We start from the raw sequence: 16,024 nt of genomic DNA, 5'->3' as shown, positions 1-16,024 counted from the left end.
AATCAGCTGGAGAAAAGGCGGGCAAAAGATCTGGCCACTGAGGCCCACTGGTAACAAACCACTATAATCCCAGAACCTACACACGGCATACTCACCCCTCAGCAGGTCCTGTAGTGAGAGAGCCGGCATACCACTCAGTCTGCAGTCAGGACTCCTGAAAACTGCTCTTCTTGAGCGACTGGTAAATCACATTCACACACGAACGTACCTTAGTATCACCCTCACTCATCTTGGCTCCCCGAGACCTTTGAAAGGCTCAGTACCCCCACTTCCTCCCTTTCTCATTCCCAGCTGCACCGTTTCCTCCGAGCCTCCCCCTGCACGGACCACTGATAACCAATCGCATACAATCTGCTCAGGTTACCCTTTTTAATAGGTACATGGTATACTTCAGTAAAATCCGTAAGGCAGAGAGATTATCTCCTCTGCATGACCCAGCGGCAGCCCATACAAACAGATGATTGACAGTACGAGGTGCCCATGGATCTCAAAGGCTCCCCAGTGGCGCAGGCGCAAGGGGAAAGGTGAGCACCTAGTTGGACAAAGGTAATAATACTTGCTGCTAAAAACAAGAATCACAGAGTAGCAGGGTTCTAGCCCAGTCCCAGGAGAACGACTTTATCTCCATCCAGACTTCTCAGCAGTAAACAGTAAGGCTGCCCTGCATACCTAGAGAGCTGGAGTTTGATAAGCACAAGAGATAATGTAAAGAAAAGTTCGCGTAAGCACAAGCAGGGAACAGAGAGTTAACTGTGTTATCGCTTCAAGTTGAAAACAGTTCAGACAGGGCCCAACCTTGGGCCTAGGGTAAAGGTGGCTTTTTATTTCCTCTCAGGGAAAGAAGTAAAAAGGGTAGCTTTCCCAGGTACCCCAGCCCAAGGAAAGGGTGGGTGTGCTCCAGAGGCTGGGGCTGGAATTGCCAGACGGTCATCCTGACGGGTTCCTCTGTGTCCATTTCCTGGCACTGGATGCAGGGTGTGGACAAGAATCATCCCCCTGTAGTAGCAGCTCAGTATCATCAGAGGCACAAGGAGGTATGTGCTGGTGTTCACAAAATGGAAGGCGGAGCAGGGGCTGAGCAAGGAGCAGGGCTGGGTTGCCCACACCCAACATCTGCCTGGTGTTAAAGCCTGACTGCTGTGGCTCTCCTTCCAAGGGCCTCGGGGGCCCAGAGGCATCACTCCGTCCTATGGCTGGTCCCTTAAATGTCCATCTCAAACTGTGACTCTTCGCCTGTGGAGAGAAAAGACAGAGGACCAATCAGCAAGAGGCAAATGGAAGCCCTCCAGGCTCAGGGGCCAGGAGTTATTCTCATAGGTCCAATGGAGGCGTGCATGCTGCCAAAGAAAAGCTGGCTAGACTAGGAAACCAGACTTCCTCATAAGGGAGGTGAAGGCGCTGAACTGTCTATAAATTCCATTTTCAATACGTGGCCATGGGCTGGAGCTTTGTGTCCAGTTAAAGAAAGCTATGCACCCCCAGCCTAATAGTATGGGGCTACCTGGCCACTATTTGGGAGCTGAAAGCCAGAATATCATCAGAAACAAGGAGCAGGGTGGGTTTACCCTGCCAGCAAGGAAAGGACATCTCTCAGTTCATTGTGACAATTCCAGGTGTAGCCTAACTTAATTCACTGCCATCTCTGACTGGAGGTAAAAAAGTAAAGGTGCAAGACAGTGTGCAATCACCAAGGGCAGGGAACCACACATGTAACCTGGGAACCTGTCATGCGGCTCTCTGCACGCTGTCAAATCCACCTTCCCAGTGCTACCCAGCTCCCTGCCCACCAGGGTAATCAGGAACCACATCCCACGGCCAAGAGGGTGTCAGCAGCTCCCCGCGTGAGTCTGGGGTACCACCTTCAGAGCGGAAAGTCAGAGGTGATATTCCTCAGACTGAGGGTGCACAGGCGTGCTTACATAACACCGTCATGGGGACACGCTTGTATAACAGAGAGCTCAGAAGCTCTGGCCAGCCAGCCGCTCTGCGTGCTGCCACAAACACATGTTCACACCCCACATGCGGCTGCCAGGGTGTCTGCTTTGATTACTTTGGGGAGGAGGGGGAAACCAGGAAGGACCTAGCTATATAAATGTCAAAGCTAAAGTAACAATAGGAGGCATTGTCTGCCTGTCTCCATCAATAATCCACTGAACGGCCAGTCACCGGCCAGGAGGTACCCAAGTTTACTTCTTATCTCGTAGGCATGTACGTTCCTAGAGGGGACATGCACCGTGTCTTTGATACGTTGTCTCCAGCTCCACATATATGAAGAAGCGTGTGGCGCATGTGTGTTGGGGCTTGGCAAGCAGCGACACAGAAATGCAGGCTGATGAGGGGTGCTGTATAAAGCCACTGCATTCTCCCATCAGTTCCTCACTAATCACCCTACCTGATGCATTCACGGCAGCTGCGCACGGGTCCTTGGAGCTTTGACGGGGGCAAGTTCTGCTCCCCACCGGCGCCCCACCTCCTAGGCTTCCCCCCCCCCCGGGTCCTCCCCAGAAGGTGGACAGTCACCATCACCCCCCTTCCCTGAAACTTGGAATTCCCCCAAAGACAGGCAACGCAGAGCCCAGACAGGCCCAGCACCCACCGCCTGCCCGCTTTTCTTCTGGGCTGTGCAGGTGGCTCTGGCTGACTTGCATGGGAGGCTCATCGCTGGTCGGGCTAGTGACCCCAGGAATGGCTGGCAGGTCCTTCGGGGGTGTTTTGGCCACAGGTGAGTTCCGACACTCCATCAGGAACTTCCGGTCATAGATGATCCTGGTTCCTGGTGGGGAAAGTGTAATAAAGACACTGATAAGGTCACCTGGAGTCCCTTGCCTGTTGTCTTTACCACTTCCTGGAAGTGTGGCCACAGCAGAGGCAGCAGGTTCTTTTAGACAACCTGGACCAAGGGGGAGTAAAGCTGGCCCTGGGACCCGGCCAACCTGGCCACTGTCCACCCCAACACCACTGGGGGTGGCCCTCCCTCACAGACGGTTTGCTGGCCACCAAGATGCGCCTTTGGTTTCTCCAAGTTCTGAACATCCTATGCCATCTCTACAATCCCTCCACCCAATCACCCCTCAGCTCCCCCTATCAGTTGATTACCCATGACAAGCAGATCCCACGGAAAAGAGGGCCTTGGAGTCAGTCATTACACCCTACCCTGCAGAACCCCGGTTGGTTGCTCATCCAGAACAGAAAGACAGTGGGTCACTCCCAGCAGCAGGAGACTTATCCCTGCCCACTCTTTGCAGAAACAGGAAACACTTGACCCACTCCAAAAAGGTCTTAGTCTGAGCCCTTCTCCAAACCCCCACTACATCGACCTGCATCACCCCCATAGGGGCTGATATGAAGGTCACCCCCGTTCTACCCAATCACAATCTAGTCCTATCACAAGTTAGTCTTATTCCCCAGTGAGGACCAATGTCAGTGAACTAGTCTCTAGCAGTAAATCATACCCAGGACCCTTGACCTCCGCCCATACAGCTCCCTCCTCACCATATAAGGGAGCATTTCCCGTGGTAAGGGAGCAAGATCACAATGGGTGTGGTGGTTTGAAAAGGTATGGCCCCCATAGACCCTTGAGTTTAAATGCTTGGTCCATAGGGAACGGCACAGTTGGAGGAAGTGTGTCACTGTGGGGGCGGGCGTTGAGGTCTCATATGCTCAAGCTACACCCAGTGCTGGACAGTCTCCTCCTTCTGCCTAGAGATCGTCTGTCTGCACAGCCGTGCTCCCCACCATGATGATGATGGACTAAACCTCTGAAATAAAGCCAGGCCCAATCTAATGTTTTCCTTTATAAAGAGTTGCCGTTGGGCTGGAGAGATGCCTCAGAGGCTAAGAGCATTGCCTGTTCTTCCAAAGGTCCTGAGTTCAATTCCCAGCAACCACATGGTGGCTCACAACCATCTGTAATGGGGTCTGGTGCCCTCTTCTGGTGTGCAGACATACCCACAGACAGAATATTGTATACAAAATAAATAAATAAATATTTTTTAAAAAAAAAAAAAGAGTTGCCGTGGTCATGTTGTCTCTTCATAGCAACAGAAACCCTCGCTAAGACAATGGGAGACCCACAAGGTGAGGGTAAGAAATGAACTTATCCTCGGCTCCCTGTGGCCTCAAACGCAGCACCATGGCATTTTTTTTAACCCCTCAACAGCACATACCGAACACTTCCCTTCAAACAAGTCTCGAGTCTTAGGTTCCAAGCCTCCGGCAGACAACGGCATCCAGCTGGAATTTAAAACCTGTCTTTGCATTTCTATTTATAGCTACCTTCTGCCGATGACAAAGAAATCTGGTTTCTCAAACACAGTCGTGGTATCCGGTTTCTTCGTAACAGAGAGTATATGTCACAAGCTACAATATTATATAATGTGGTACCACACGCAATAAATCAAGGGTTGGTGAGATGGCTCGGCTGGACCTACCTGCCAGCAAGCCTGATGACCTGAGTTCAAAACCAGGAATGCACAAAGCAGGGGAAAAGCAATGCCCACAAGCTGTCTGCTGACCTCCACATGCATGCTGGGTAAACACCCACCCACACCCGCACCCATGCCCATACCCACACCATCACTCCCTCCCTTTCTCCAGACACAGGTATTTTTTTTAATTCAGTGAATTCTGGCTTAGGATTAGTCCATACACGTGCTGCGGCTGTCTTCCCCACCTCTTTAAATGAAGGGCTTTCCTGACGTGGACGATGGTTGGGTACCATTTGGAGGATGATACACGAATACTCTCGGTTGTAAGTGAATAAGCACACAGTACACCCAAGTTAAGAATAAATAGTGAGAGAGATGGACAGATGGACAGATATTAAACCAGCCAAACATTCAGCAGAAATGGACTTTAAGGCTGCTAGCGGGAGTTCCCAACACAGAGTAGAAACCTCATCTGAGGCAGATGGTCCCCTCAGGGGAACAAAGAGCAGACAGGAAACATCCAATCGGATGTTCACAACATCCAGCAGTAACCGACGAGGGAAGCTGAAGCAGGCAGCTGGAGTTCCCAATTGAGCTCTCTGCAGAGATGAGCTTTCCAGGGTTGAACTACCCGCGCCTTCTCTCCCTTGAGCTTTTACAACAGGGCATAAACAACAGTGACCTTGGTTAGCAGTGGTTCACGGCCTTGCCTCTCCCTAGCTGCTCAGCAGCAATTACACTCTGGTTTGTTTTGCTGTTCTCTTCCCTCCTGTGACACGGGCATGGCCATCTAGAAGGCCGCCTTGGAGGACAAGGGCTGCAAGATAAACTGTCTGGGTGTGAAAGGGCAGAGGATGACCCAGCTTCTACTGCCAGCCTATCAGTCAGCGCAGAGGGCACAGGACAACTGTGCCAACACAGTGTGCACCGCAGACGACTATAAAAACAAAGAACAGATTGGAACTGAAAGAGTTGAATACGCTTTACGTCCTTCAGGGGTAAACACTCAGCCCAGATACCACGCTTCATAAGCAAGGTCATCTCAGTATGAAAACTGGTTTTCATCTTTAATAGACAGTCAAATTATATATATGTCAAAAAATCTTTAAATAAGTTTACGATTTTAGGGGTTAATGTTTGATTTGTGTATCTATCTCATAGACCTACACACCTAGGATGATATTAAAAAATAATCACACTAGAAGAGGTTAAGCAAAAATGGTTTAAGAAGTCCTCATAACGAGGTGTGGTGGCGCTTCCGGAACTCAAGAGGAAGAGGCCAAAAGATCTTTGTGAGTCCAAAGCCAGAACGATCTACGGGCCAACATCCAGGACAGCCAGGGCTACACAGAGACCCTGTCTCCTAGAATAGGACCCTGGGGAGGCGCACCTTTGGGGGTGCCTGTGAGGACGCTCCAAGAGAGGGAAGCCAGCAAAGCCCCAGCATGTCCCTTCTCTCTGCTGCCTGTCTACCTACCCTAAAGACCCGCCTTTGCAACACTCTCCTGCTGCCATGATGTTCTGCCTGAGGGCAATGACTGTGGACTGAACTCAGAAATCACAAGCCAAAATAAATATTTCTGTTTTAAGTTTTTCTGTCAGGGATTTGGTCAGTGATGAGAACAGTATTTAAAAAAAATATAAACAAATAAATAAAAAACTGTAGAGGTGGACAGAGCGTACAGGCTGTGAGTCAGCTGTGTAGCTGGATACAGAGCCTACCGGGTGCTGGGGTGAGAGTTCAAAGTTCAGTGTTAAACTGCATGGAGCAACATTTTATTTCTGAGTCCTGAACCACAACTGTCTCATTTACTAGCTCGACTGACTCCGGACAAGCTACCACTTTGTCTACTTGTGCCTCGTTGACCTCTCAAAGACCTTAAAATGGGCCTGTTGATATCATCAGCTTCTGGTGTGGCTTCCAACAGTGGCCCACCCAAGGGAGCCCAGTACACACACTAGCAATCATCTGTCCATAAAGGTTTAAGGTGAGAGCCAATCCTGTTGGCGGAGGTGTGGGTGAGTCAACCCTGATGCTATGAGCACGGGAGAACTGTCCCCACTACTCATCTGTCTTGAGGCAGCATAGGTTGGGGAGAGAGGCCCTCCCACAACCCAGCCCATTAATGCCTTAGGCAGGTGGGAGAGCTGACCCTGAGGTCCTAAGAGCAAGAGAGCAGAACTGGCCCCGCCCAATGAACTAGCCCGGGCAATACTGGAAAGCCCACCCTAGTGGGCAAAGACTGGGGAGAGCTGGTGAGCTGACCAACCCTGCAACTACCCAAGCCCAGAACCAGGACTATGTGTTGGCCCACCCCAACACCCACCCCATCCGTGATCTGCTGGAGCAAAGGACGGGAGGAGAGGAGTGGGGTCAGTCCTGTGGACACAGGGCTGCAGATTCCCACAACACAGAGCGGCAACAGGATGTCCAGGAAGAGTCCCAGTGAGAGCCTAGCATCAATGGTGCAGCAGAGACCAGGGGCCTCAAACTAGACCAATGATTCTTTTCAATAAACGCCTACGTGTAAACATGTACGCATAAAGGGGTTTACAGTTTACTGCGCGACTCTCTGTGTCACACTGCAGCTTCCACGACGAGATTGTCCCCTTCCTTTTTTTTCCCCTTGTTTTCTCTTAAATTGTGTTTGAATTTGGGGTGGGATAAGAGATGGGATCGGGAGGCGTGATGTGAAAGACACAGAGAATAAATAAAAAAGATTTAAGGTGACAAGCTGCACCAGCTGCTCAGCCTGTTCAACACAACAGGATCCAATTTAGAGGCCACAGTGTGAACACAGCAGAAGGAAGGAAGCAGACTTGAGGGCAGTGTGGGGCGGGAAGGGGAATCCTCCATCTCTCTCCAACACAGAGAACATAGGAACCATCGTGAATTTAGCATGACTGACAGTCTTTAGGACCGTAAATCCCAGGAATGTACAAAATATAAAGTCCTTATTAAAGGCAAGCATGGTTTAATACCGATGCCACTTTTCCTGGCCACGCAAGTGAGGAGAACCTGTCAACCAGGGGTGCTAGGCTGGGCTCAATGAAGCTATATTTAAAGCACTAGCCATCACCACCTATTTTTAGGAGCTCGTTGTTGGCAGGCCCTTAACATGCAAATCGCATGGGCCTTGGAGGCAGAAGCCCTGAGCTCAAACTGGGAATCACTACCTCAATCTCTGGGCCTCAGATCTTTCTGTATCACAGGAAGAAGATAACAGAAAACTCACACCTCGAACAACAAATGCCAATATTCCTAAGAGCTAGGGTAACAGCTCATCTGCCTTACATGGACAAAGGCCTGGGGGACCAAAAAATAAATAAAAATAAGCCAGACATGGTGGTGCATACTCAAATCCCAGCACTCGGGAGACAGAGGCAATAGGATCTCTGTGAGTTTGAAGCCAGTCAACAAGTGAGTTTCAAGATAGCCAGGACTATGCAGAGACACCATCTCATAGGTAAACAAATAAATAAATGGCTGGACATTATCCCAGGACTTGGGAGATATGGGCAGGAGAGCCAGGAGTTCAAGACCAACCTTCACCACACAGCATGTTTGAGGCTGGTCTGGAATACATAATGTCTCTGTCTCAAAAACAAAACAAAACACATAGATAGCCAGCCACCCCCATGCCAATGTTCTCACCCTGGGAACATTAAAGGTCACCAGGCTTTTACACAGGTTTTTAAATCTGTGTCCAGAACAAGATTAGTCGTTCCCTGGACAAGACCTTTGCTTTGTGTCCTTGCCCTTTCCCCTAAGGTTTCCCGCATTCTGCTACTGGATGTGACTTCTGAAAACTGAGCCTCGCTGCCACCCTTCCCCCGGCATCCCTCACAGGAGCATGGTTCCCCCTACACAAGACTGCAGGTGTAGGGGGGTACAGGATAGACTTCCTACCACAACTCTCCAGGGAAAGGGGGGGGGTGTTGGGGACTGGGGACTCTTTCCTAACAGAGACAGGAGACACCCAATGCCTGTGCTTAGGAAGAAAGCAGCAGCCTAAGTGCCAAATGTTTTGCATAATTTTAAAAAATCGCTTTGAGCAGAAGTTCTGGACAACCTGGAGACAAACCTAAAGGCACACTTGGGTCTAAGCAGACCACACCTGTGTCCCTCTGTCCTCCTCGCCTGTACATCTATAAAGACGAAGTTTCAGTCCCAAAGAAAACACACAGAGGCTTATATTAATTATAATGTTTGGCCTGTTAGCTCAGGCTTATTAGTAACTAGCTCTTACAACTTAAATTAAACCTTAATTCTTGCCTACTCTTCCAAAGGTCCTGAGTTCAATTCCCAGCAACCACATGGTGGCTCACAACCATCTGTGATGAGGTCTGGTGCCCTCTTCTGGCCTAGAGGCATACACACAGACAGAACATTGTATATGTAATAAATATTTTTAAAAAATTATAAAACTGTTTGGCCTATTAGCTCACACTTATTATTAGCTAGCTCTTACAACTTAAATTAACCAATAATTCTTGTCTATGTTTAGCCACACAGCTTGGTATCTTTTCTCAGTAAGGCATTCTCATCTTGCTTCCTCTAGTGCTGACTGGCAACTGTGTCTCTGCCTTTCCTCTTCCCAGAATTCTCTTAGTCTGATCAGCCCACCTATACTTCCTGCCTGGCTACTGGACAATCAGCGTTTTATTAAACTAATACGAGTGACAAATCTTTACAATGTACAAGAGCATTATTCCACAGCACATCCACACATACAAAACAGGTGCGAGGTGCTTCTGTATAGGGAGGGACTGTCTTGCTGGAAAGTCCCTTTTCTTCTTTTATTGTAAATACCAATTCCAGTTCTCCCTCCCTCCCCTCCTCCCATCTTCCTCCACCTTCTCCGCACCCCACCCCCTCATCCACTCCTCAGACAGGGTGAGGCCTCCCACTGGGAGTCACCAAAGCGTGTCTCGTATCTAGACTGACCAAGGTATCCCTCCATAGGGAATGGGCCAGTTCTCCGTGCACTAGGGATAAATCCTGACCCCACTGTCAGGGGTCTCACACACTGCCCAAGCCACACAACGTTCACCCACATTCAGAGGGCCTACTTCAGGCTGGGCACTAGGGGGAAGTGTTCTATGAAGGGACAGGAAGTGAGGCATGATGATTCATCCCAGCCCTTGGGAGGCAGATGCAGAATCAGCAGCGTGACAATGTGATGTCATTCTCCCCTACACAGTGAGTTTTCCAACGCCAGGTTGGGCTAAAAAAAAAAAACAAAACCAGACAACAAAAACCAAAAACACACACAAAAACAGAATCATAATAGTAATAATAAAAATAATATTTCTCAGAGGTCAGGTATCTAATGAAGCTACCATTGGGAAATCAGTCAGGGGCAAAGAGCCTCCATTTTTCCTCAGAGGCTCTGACCAGGATAAAGACTTTTACAACAGAATGGTTAAAAATTACTCTAAGGCTGGACAAATACTTTCCCCTTTCCTGACCTCTCCCCAAACACTTCAAAATGCACCTGTGCAGAGTGTGGATGCCACTAGTCATTACCAAGAGAGTGTCCCCCGCACCCCCACTGCCCCCCATCCCCATCCAGTCCCATCCAGATGCTGCTCCAGGGAGTGAGTGGGGGCCGTTAGGGACTTTACTGTCTTCCTCCAAGCCCCGGAACGTCCCTCAGAACATGGCATTTGGAGGTCTTTACAAGCAGAGTCAATACGAGGCCTTTGGAGTGGATCCTGACCCGGTCTCACTGGAGGAAGTGGAAATCTAGACAGAGACCCACAGATGGAAGACAGGAAGAAGGAAGAGAGAAGGCCATCTGCAGGCCAAGAAGAGAGGCCTCAGAAGGAAGCAATTTTACTCTCGCCTTAGATCTGCAGTTACCAACAGTGAGGAAAGGAGCTTCGCTGCTTACGCCACCTCGATGGCGGGATTTTCATACGGCAGCCATAGCAAGCTAACAGAGAGAGACCGGCTGGAGCTTTCCTTTTTCAGTGCCTGGGATTAAACCCAGGGTCTCAGACACACTTGTTCTTCCACTGAGGTACTACTCTAATCCAAACACACATCTTTTTAAGTTGGACGTCTGCTTTGTTCATTTGAGCGTTCTGTAACTGGACCTCATGTGGCCCGGTCTACCCTCCAACTCAGTATGTGGCTGAGGCTGGCTGGCTTAGTTACTTTTCCTTTGTTGTGTGGTAAGACACCATGACGAAGATAACTTACAAAATGAAGCATTTAATGTGAGGCTGAGAGTCTGCGGCTGTCATCACGGCAGGAAGTATGGCGGCATGGCTGGATGGAGCAGAAGCTGGGAGCTTTCACACTTACCTACTAGTGTGAGACAGTAAGAGCTAACTGGGAATGGCTTGGCTTTGGAGGCCTCAAAGTCCACCAGCAGTGTGACACACCTCCTCCAACAAGACCACACCTCCCCATCCTTCCCAAACAGTTCCACCAACTGGGGACCACTCATTCAAGTACATGAGTCTATAGGGGCCCATTCTCATTCAAAGCACCCACATTGGCCTTGAATATCTGATCCTCCGATCTCCATCTCCTTGAGTCCTGGTATCACGGCATGTGACACCAGAGTCGGCTAAGAAACCCGCTTTTAAACCTTCACACTGTATGTTGTCAAACCAAAGCGCTAAACAGACTGTACCTCCTGTATTCTCACCCTGACACAAGCCAATTGCTTGTGCCCAGAAAACCCAGGCCTTTCGTGTTTTAATGGGAGCGCAGAGCTGGACAGTTGAGTATGAGCCCTGCAAATAATGTTCCTAAAACCTGACATTCAGAGGAAGCAAAGTGGGGGGGAGGGGGGGAGCAGTGTGTTTGAACACTTGAGAAGTAATCGTGGCCTGACCAGGAATTAAGGTCATCCTCAAATCTGAGGCCATCCTGGCTGGGCTATGAGGTGATCCTGTCTCAAAATAAAACAGGCCATCCCCTCTTCCTCTTGCCCCCTCTTGGAAGCTGGACTGCCCCCAAGAACACAAAAATACTTCTTATGTGCTGTGACAAGGCTCCCATGCCCATGCCCTAGGTGGCCTTGCTATTATAAAGGTGTTTACAAATTCAAGCTAAACTAAATGTTTTGAGCCCCAAGAGGGCAATCCCACCAGCAGCAAGGACTCACACATGTGGATAAGGCCACCTTGGACCTTGAAGCCCAAGGCAATACAGCTGCAGCATGACTCAACGCTATCAAAATCCGTAAAAAGAAGCAAACAGACCGGAGAAGTAAACTGCTGTCTAAGTTACTGAGTTTGGGGCTGGCTTGTTAAAAGTCAACAGCTGCCCAGTAGAGCCACCTCCACCCTGGAGACCGAGTGGAAACCGAGGGCTGAGGGGAAAGAACCTAGATATCCTAAGGGAAATTCTAGGCTTCTTGTCCCCTTCATTTTCATCTTTTCTCTAGTTTAAAGACCTGCCCAAGGCATCACACATACCAAGAGAGCACCGTGCCACTAAGCCACACCCAAGCACAACTTGTCACCTTCAGAACACTGGACCTGGCATTAGATCCTGGGGACATCAGGACTACTCGAGAACATCCGGTCTAACCCCGAACAAGCCTGTCAACAGGCTCCCGGCTATAATTCACTCAGAGAAAGACAGCTGGCCTTGAGAATCACTCCAGACAGTAGCGGATGTTTTTTGTTTGTTTGCCTAAACATATGGGGATTCATATACACAAATGAACATTAAGAGAAAAAAAAAAACCTATCGCCCCTTTTCATTATTGCTATTCCCTTCTAACTCATTCTCGCGAACATCAAATAAAGGCTCATCTGCAAAAAAGTTTCAGTATTTTATACCAATAAATGAAATGAAAACAGCCCCACCCTTACCTTCACCAAAACCGGTAATGACTTTTGCCATTATGATGGGGGAGAAACAAACTCAGCTTTCGAATAATGAACACCTGCCGCTTTGGGAGGATATTGGGAAAAAAATGCAACCTCTGAAGGCAACTAAAATCTAGAGGCTCACCTAATTAGACTGTCATTTATCAGGGAGAAAAGTACTCTTTTGGATATCAGGCATGTTCTACAAAACTACAAAGTAGAATTACGACGGGTTACAGAGCTGGAGGGTTGCGGGGAGGCCTATCAAGTCACTTCATTCTAGAGACAGGCCTTTGATTTTTAGAATCGTGTCCCCCGTGAGCTGTACTAAATTATTCAATACAACCAGCAAATAAAAACGACATACACTCAAGCTGAATGGCACGTGCCTAAAATCTCAGCCCTCAGGAGCCTGAGGCAGGAGGATCAACAGTTTGAGGTCAGCCAAGGAAGGAAGGTAGGAGGGAGACCTAGTCAAAGAACACAAAATGATGATCTCACACTAGGAAACATGAAATAAATCCCACAATTAAATGAGCCTCTGTCACAGATGTGTGTGTGTGTGTGTGTGTGTGTGTGTGTGTGTGTGTGTAAGTAAGGATAGTGCTAAGGCTGCTCTTAGCTAATTTCTAGAAAACACTGCAGGGTTAAGTATAGTCACGGATAACTACATCCCTGGAATTTACGGCTCTCATAACTGAAAGTCTGTGACCAACATCCAGCTCCCCTCACTCCCAACATAGCCATTCTGTCTTACACTTGATATTCATTCCCCGCACCCCTCCTCCTCCCTTCCTTCTGTGTGATGCTAGACACAGAACTTAACCATCACCGAGTTCACCTCCAACCCTCCAAGCTTTTATTTTTTTATTTGGGGGGAGGCTCCTGTGGAAGCCAGAAGAGGGCACCCCTCAAGCTTGAATCACAGTAGTCAGGGGTCCAGGAGCACCCTGTAGGTGTTGAAGGGCAGTCCTTACCAAGAGCAGCAAGCACTTTTTAACCCCTGAGCCCTCAGCTGCACGTTTGCATTCTATGTCAGCTAACTCTTCTGACTAGCTAGCCATGCTACCCCCCCAAGTCAGACTGTCTTCCTAGTCCAGACCTAGTGCCTGCCTCTTGAGCCTCTTAAAAAGCAACAGGGTTCAAGGGGAGTTTGGAGTGCTCTACCTGACCCCCTCAATTCTGGAACCTAATGTATAATGCTTCCAACACTTTCAAAGGAAGCTCAGATAGGAGCGAGATGAGGACCATTCACTTCCTTCACTGCCTCTATAGCCCAGCTCTCTCGCTCTGCCCTCAGTCCTCAACAGGAACTTCTCCCCTAAAACCTCGGGACAGCAGCATCAGTGCCAAGCCCCCTCCCCCTCTTCCCAGCACTACCACAGCTAACAGCTGGCAGTCACTTCAAGGTCAGCTCCCAGACATAGACACACACACACACACACACACTGACCTGGAACTCACTATGTAGACCAGGCTGGCTTCGAACTTAACAGAGCCCCACCTCCCTCTGCTTCCCAAGTGCTGGGATTAAAGGCATGTGCCACTATTTTCGCATGCACCATTTTTGTTGGCTTAACAAAACAATGTCATCACCATCTGCCACCCTACCCGCTTGCCTGATTAACCTCATCCGGGCACTACTAGGTACAAGCACCCCCAACAACTTCTGTAGGATAGAGATCAAACATCCATTCTGGGAATTCACGAGAAGAGTCACTTTATAGGATCGTTGACCATCTCAAAGACTAGCAGGTTCAAGTATTAATGTAGGACACTCCCTTCAGAAATGGCTAAGGTTCTCTGGGTACCTAACTGCAAACCATTGGGTCAGCCAGCAAGGGGTTAATGACCACCTGACCAGAGGCACAGGAAGGGAGATGGCTCAGGCTACCTGCTGTGTCCTGCAGAGAACTTTTCCTTGGGCCACTGCCCCCCTCTACCTGGTTGCTACTTCTTGCTGAGTCTAGGAACACACCACGACAATGCATAACTGCACGTGCTCAAGGAGCGGGGCCTTGGTGCAGTGTTTGTGCCGAGAGGCACAAATCGGACACTCATCTCCAAGATCCCTTCCTCGGTGACTTGATTCTGGGATCTGGCTGTGTTCCCTGGTGTAGGGACAGCTGCCTGAGAAAACAGACATGTGGCCTGGCCCGGCCTGGAGTAGCCCAAGGTTCAGCGTAGCGCCAGGAACTCTCCTGTTTTTAAGTTGTAAGAGGAGAAGCTTGGGGGAGGAGACCAGGAAGGGGAGAAGCGCAAAGTGGGTGGGAGCAGCGCGACGATGGGAGGGAAGTAGCGAGCCACGAGGATTTCATCATGCAAACGGGCGTAAAGGTTTCATCAGCGCCTATACTGGGGCTCCCGGGCAAGCTGGGAATGCCTGGTTCCTGGAGGCCGGCCCCCTCCCACGCCAACTCAGCTTCCTCTTCCTCATCCACGGCCGCTTGGGCGAATTCAGCGCTGTGCCCTCCCCCCAGTACCCGAGGAACGTGTTGTTCTGCACAGCCCTGGACGCGGCGCCAGGCCCCTTGCATAGAGACCTCCCTCGGTAAATCGTCTTCGTGCCACAGGTGGCCCAGACGTGCTCCTGGGGCAGGGCGCGCCCTCAACGCCCAGCCTCCATTAAGGAGCGAGTGTCCAACGCCAAACGAGGGTTGCCCCGTGAAGGTTAAAAAGTGTGCGTGCAGACGTTTTTTATTCCAAGGGAGATCAACTAAACTTCATCTCCACGCCAGGCCCTCCCCCTGCTCCGTGGGCCACCCCGACCCCCAGACTGTTCCACACTAGACCTGCCCTGACACCCACAGAGACCGCACTTGAGCACATGGTAATCCTGGCAGAGTGCCTATCTGTGTGCTTGGGGCACTCCGCGGTCTCTCCCAGGGAAAAGCTATCGCGGGCAGTTTGCAGCCCGATCTCCAGACCACGCTCCAGAAGGCGGGCAACCAAGACGGTGACCCTCCAGCCTTCCCGACGCCCCTTGTCCGTTCTGTCCAGCTACGAAACCCCCCGAGCGCCGCCACCCCCGTCGCACGTGCGACTCCGGATCTCCGCGCGTCCTCCGGGTCCCGGAGATCGCCCGGGACCCCCGGCCCGCGCCTACCTCCCGGGGTGGTGCTGAAGAGCGTGCCGCCCGGGGTGGTGCTGTAGTCCCCGGGCGGGAGCTGCACGCCGTCGCCGAGGGCTACGCGGCGAGTGGGGATGGCCCGGCTGGGAGTCTGGCTGCAGCTGCTGCCCCCCGACATGTCTCCGACGTGCCTCCCACGACCCTCCAGCAACCCAGCGGCACCTCGGCTCAGCCCTTCTCGTGCCCGGCCCGCCCCTTCCGCCTGGGTTCCACGCCCCCTGAGACTTGCGGTCCGCCGGGCCCCACCCTGCTTCAACCCGCTGCCTGCAAGCGGTTCCCAGCTGCTGACCTAGGCTACTTCTGTCCTCTCCAATGCCCTCTCCAACCCCACTGTTGGCCTCTTGTGTTCCGTGGTTCCTTCCCGAGGCACTGGGAAGAACTATATAGGGGTGGCCGTGGAGAAGCTCTCCGTTTTGGTGGCCACGTTCTCAGCGCACTAGACGGCCGGTTTTCTGTTAGGATGTGATCCCTCGATCCCCACCAGTTCCTCCGAGAAAAAAGTAAGGGTGGGCTGATCCTTTGCCCCTCTTAACGTTTCTTTAGCTTTCACTGTGCCGTAGGAGTCAAAGCAGTGTCTGAACAATGCACATTCCTGTCCTTGAAAGGAGTGGTGGATGAGTAAGAAGGAACT

At 50.5% G+C, this 16,024-nt stretch overlaps 1 protein-coding gene across 1 annotated transcript; it reads right to left on the bottom strand.

The window, feature by feature from the left end:
• Positions 1 to 358: 358 nt before the first annotated feature.
• On the bottom strand, positions 359 to 15,576 carry Eif4ebp1 (eukaryotic translation initiation factor 4E binding protein 1). The gene is made up of 3 exons (XM_005362485.3): positions 15,370 to 15,576; positions 2,597 to 2,773; positions 359 to 1,233 (listed from the first exon to the last, which is right to left on the bottom strand). The coding sequence occupies exons 1-3, from the start codon at positions 15,509 to 15,511 to the stop codon at positions 1,202 to 1,204; spliced, it is 351 nt and encodes a 116-aa protein (XP_005362542.1). The 5' UTR covers positions 15,512 to 15,576; the 3' UTR covers positions 359 to 1,201.
• Between the last annotated feature and the right edge of the window lie 448 nt (positions 15,577 to 16,024).

The sequence above is a fragment of the Microtus ochrogaster genome, linkage group LG7_11 (assembly GCF_000317375.1).
Source record: "Microtus ochrogaster isolate Prairie Vole_2 linkage group LG7_11, MicOch1.0, whole genome shotgun sequence".
In the NCBI taxonomy this organism is placed as follows: Eukaryota; Metazoa; Chordata; class Mammalia; order Rodentia; family Cricetidae; genus Microtus; species Microtus ochrogaster.
Note: the sequence above shows the minus strand (reverse complement) of the source record. Positions and strands in the feature narration are given on the sequence as shown.

Coding starts and splice junctions, on each gene's coding strand:
- Eif4ebp1 (XM_005362485.3), bottom strand. CDS start 15,511: ATGTCGGGGGGCAGCAGCTGCAGCCAGACTCCCAGCCGGGCCATCCCC. Junction 2,774..15,369: donor CTTCAGCACCACCCCGGGAG/GTAGGCGCGGGC, acceptor TTTCCCCACCAG/GAACCAGGATCATCTATGAC. Junction 1,234..2,596: donor AGAAGAAAAGCGGGCAGGCG/GTGGGTGCTGGG, acceptor TTCTCTCCACAG/GCGAAGAGTCACAGTTTGAG.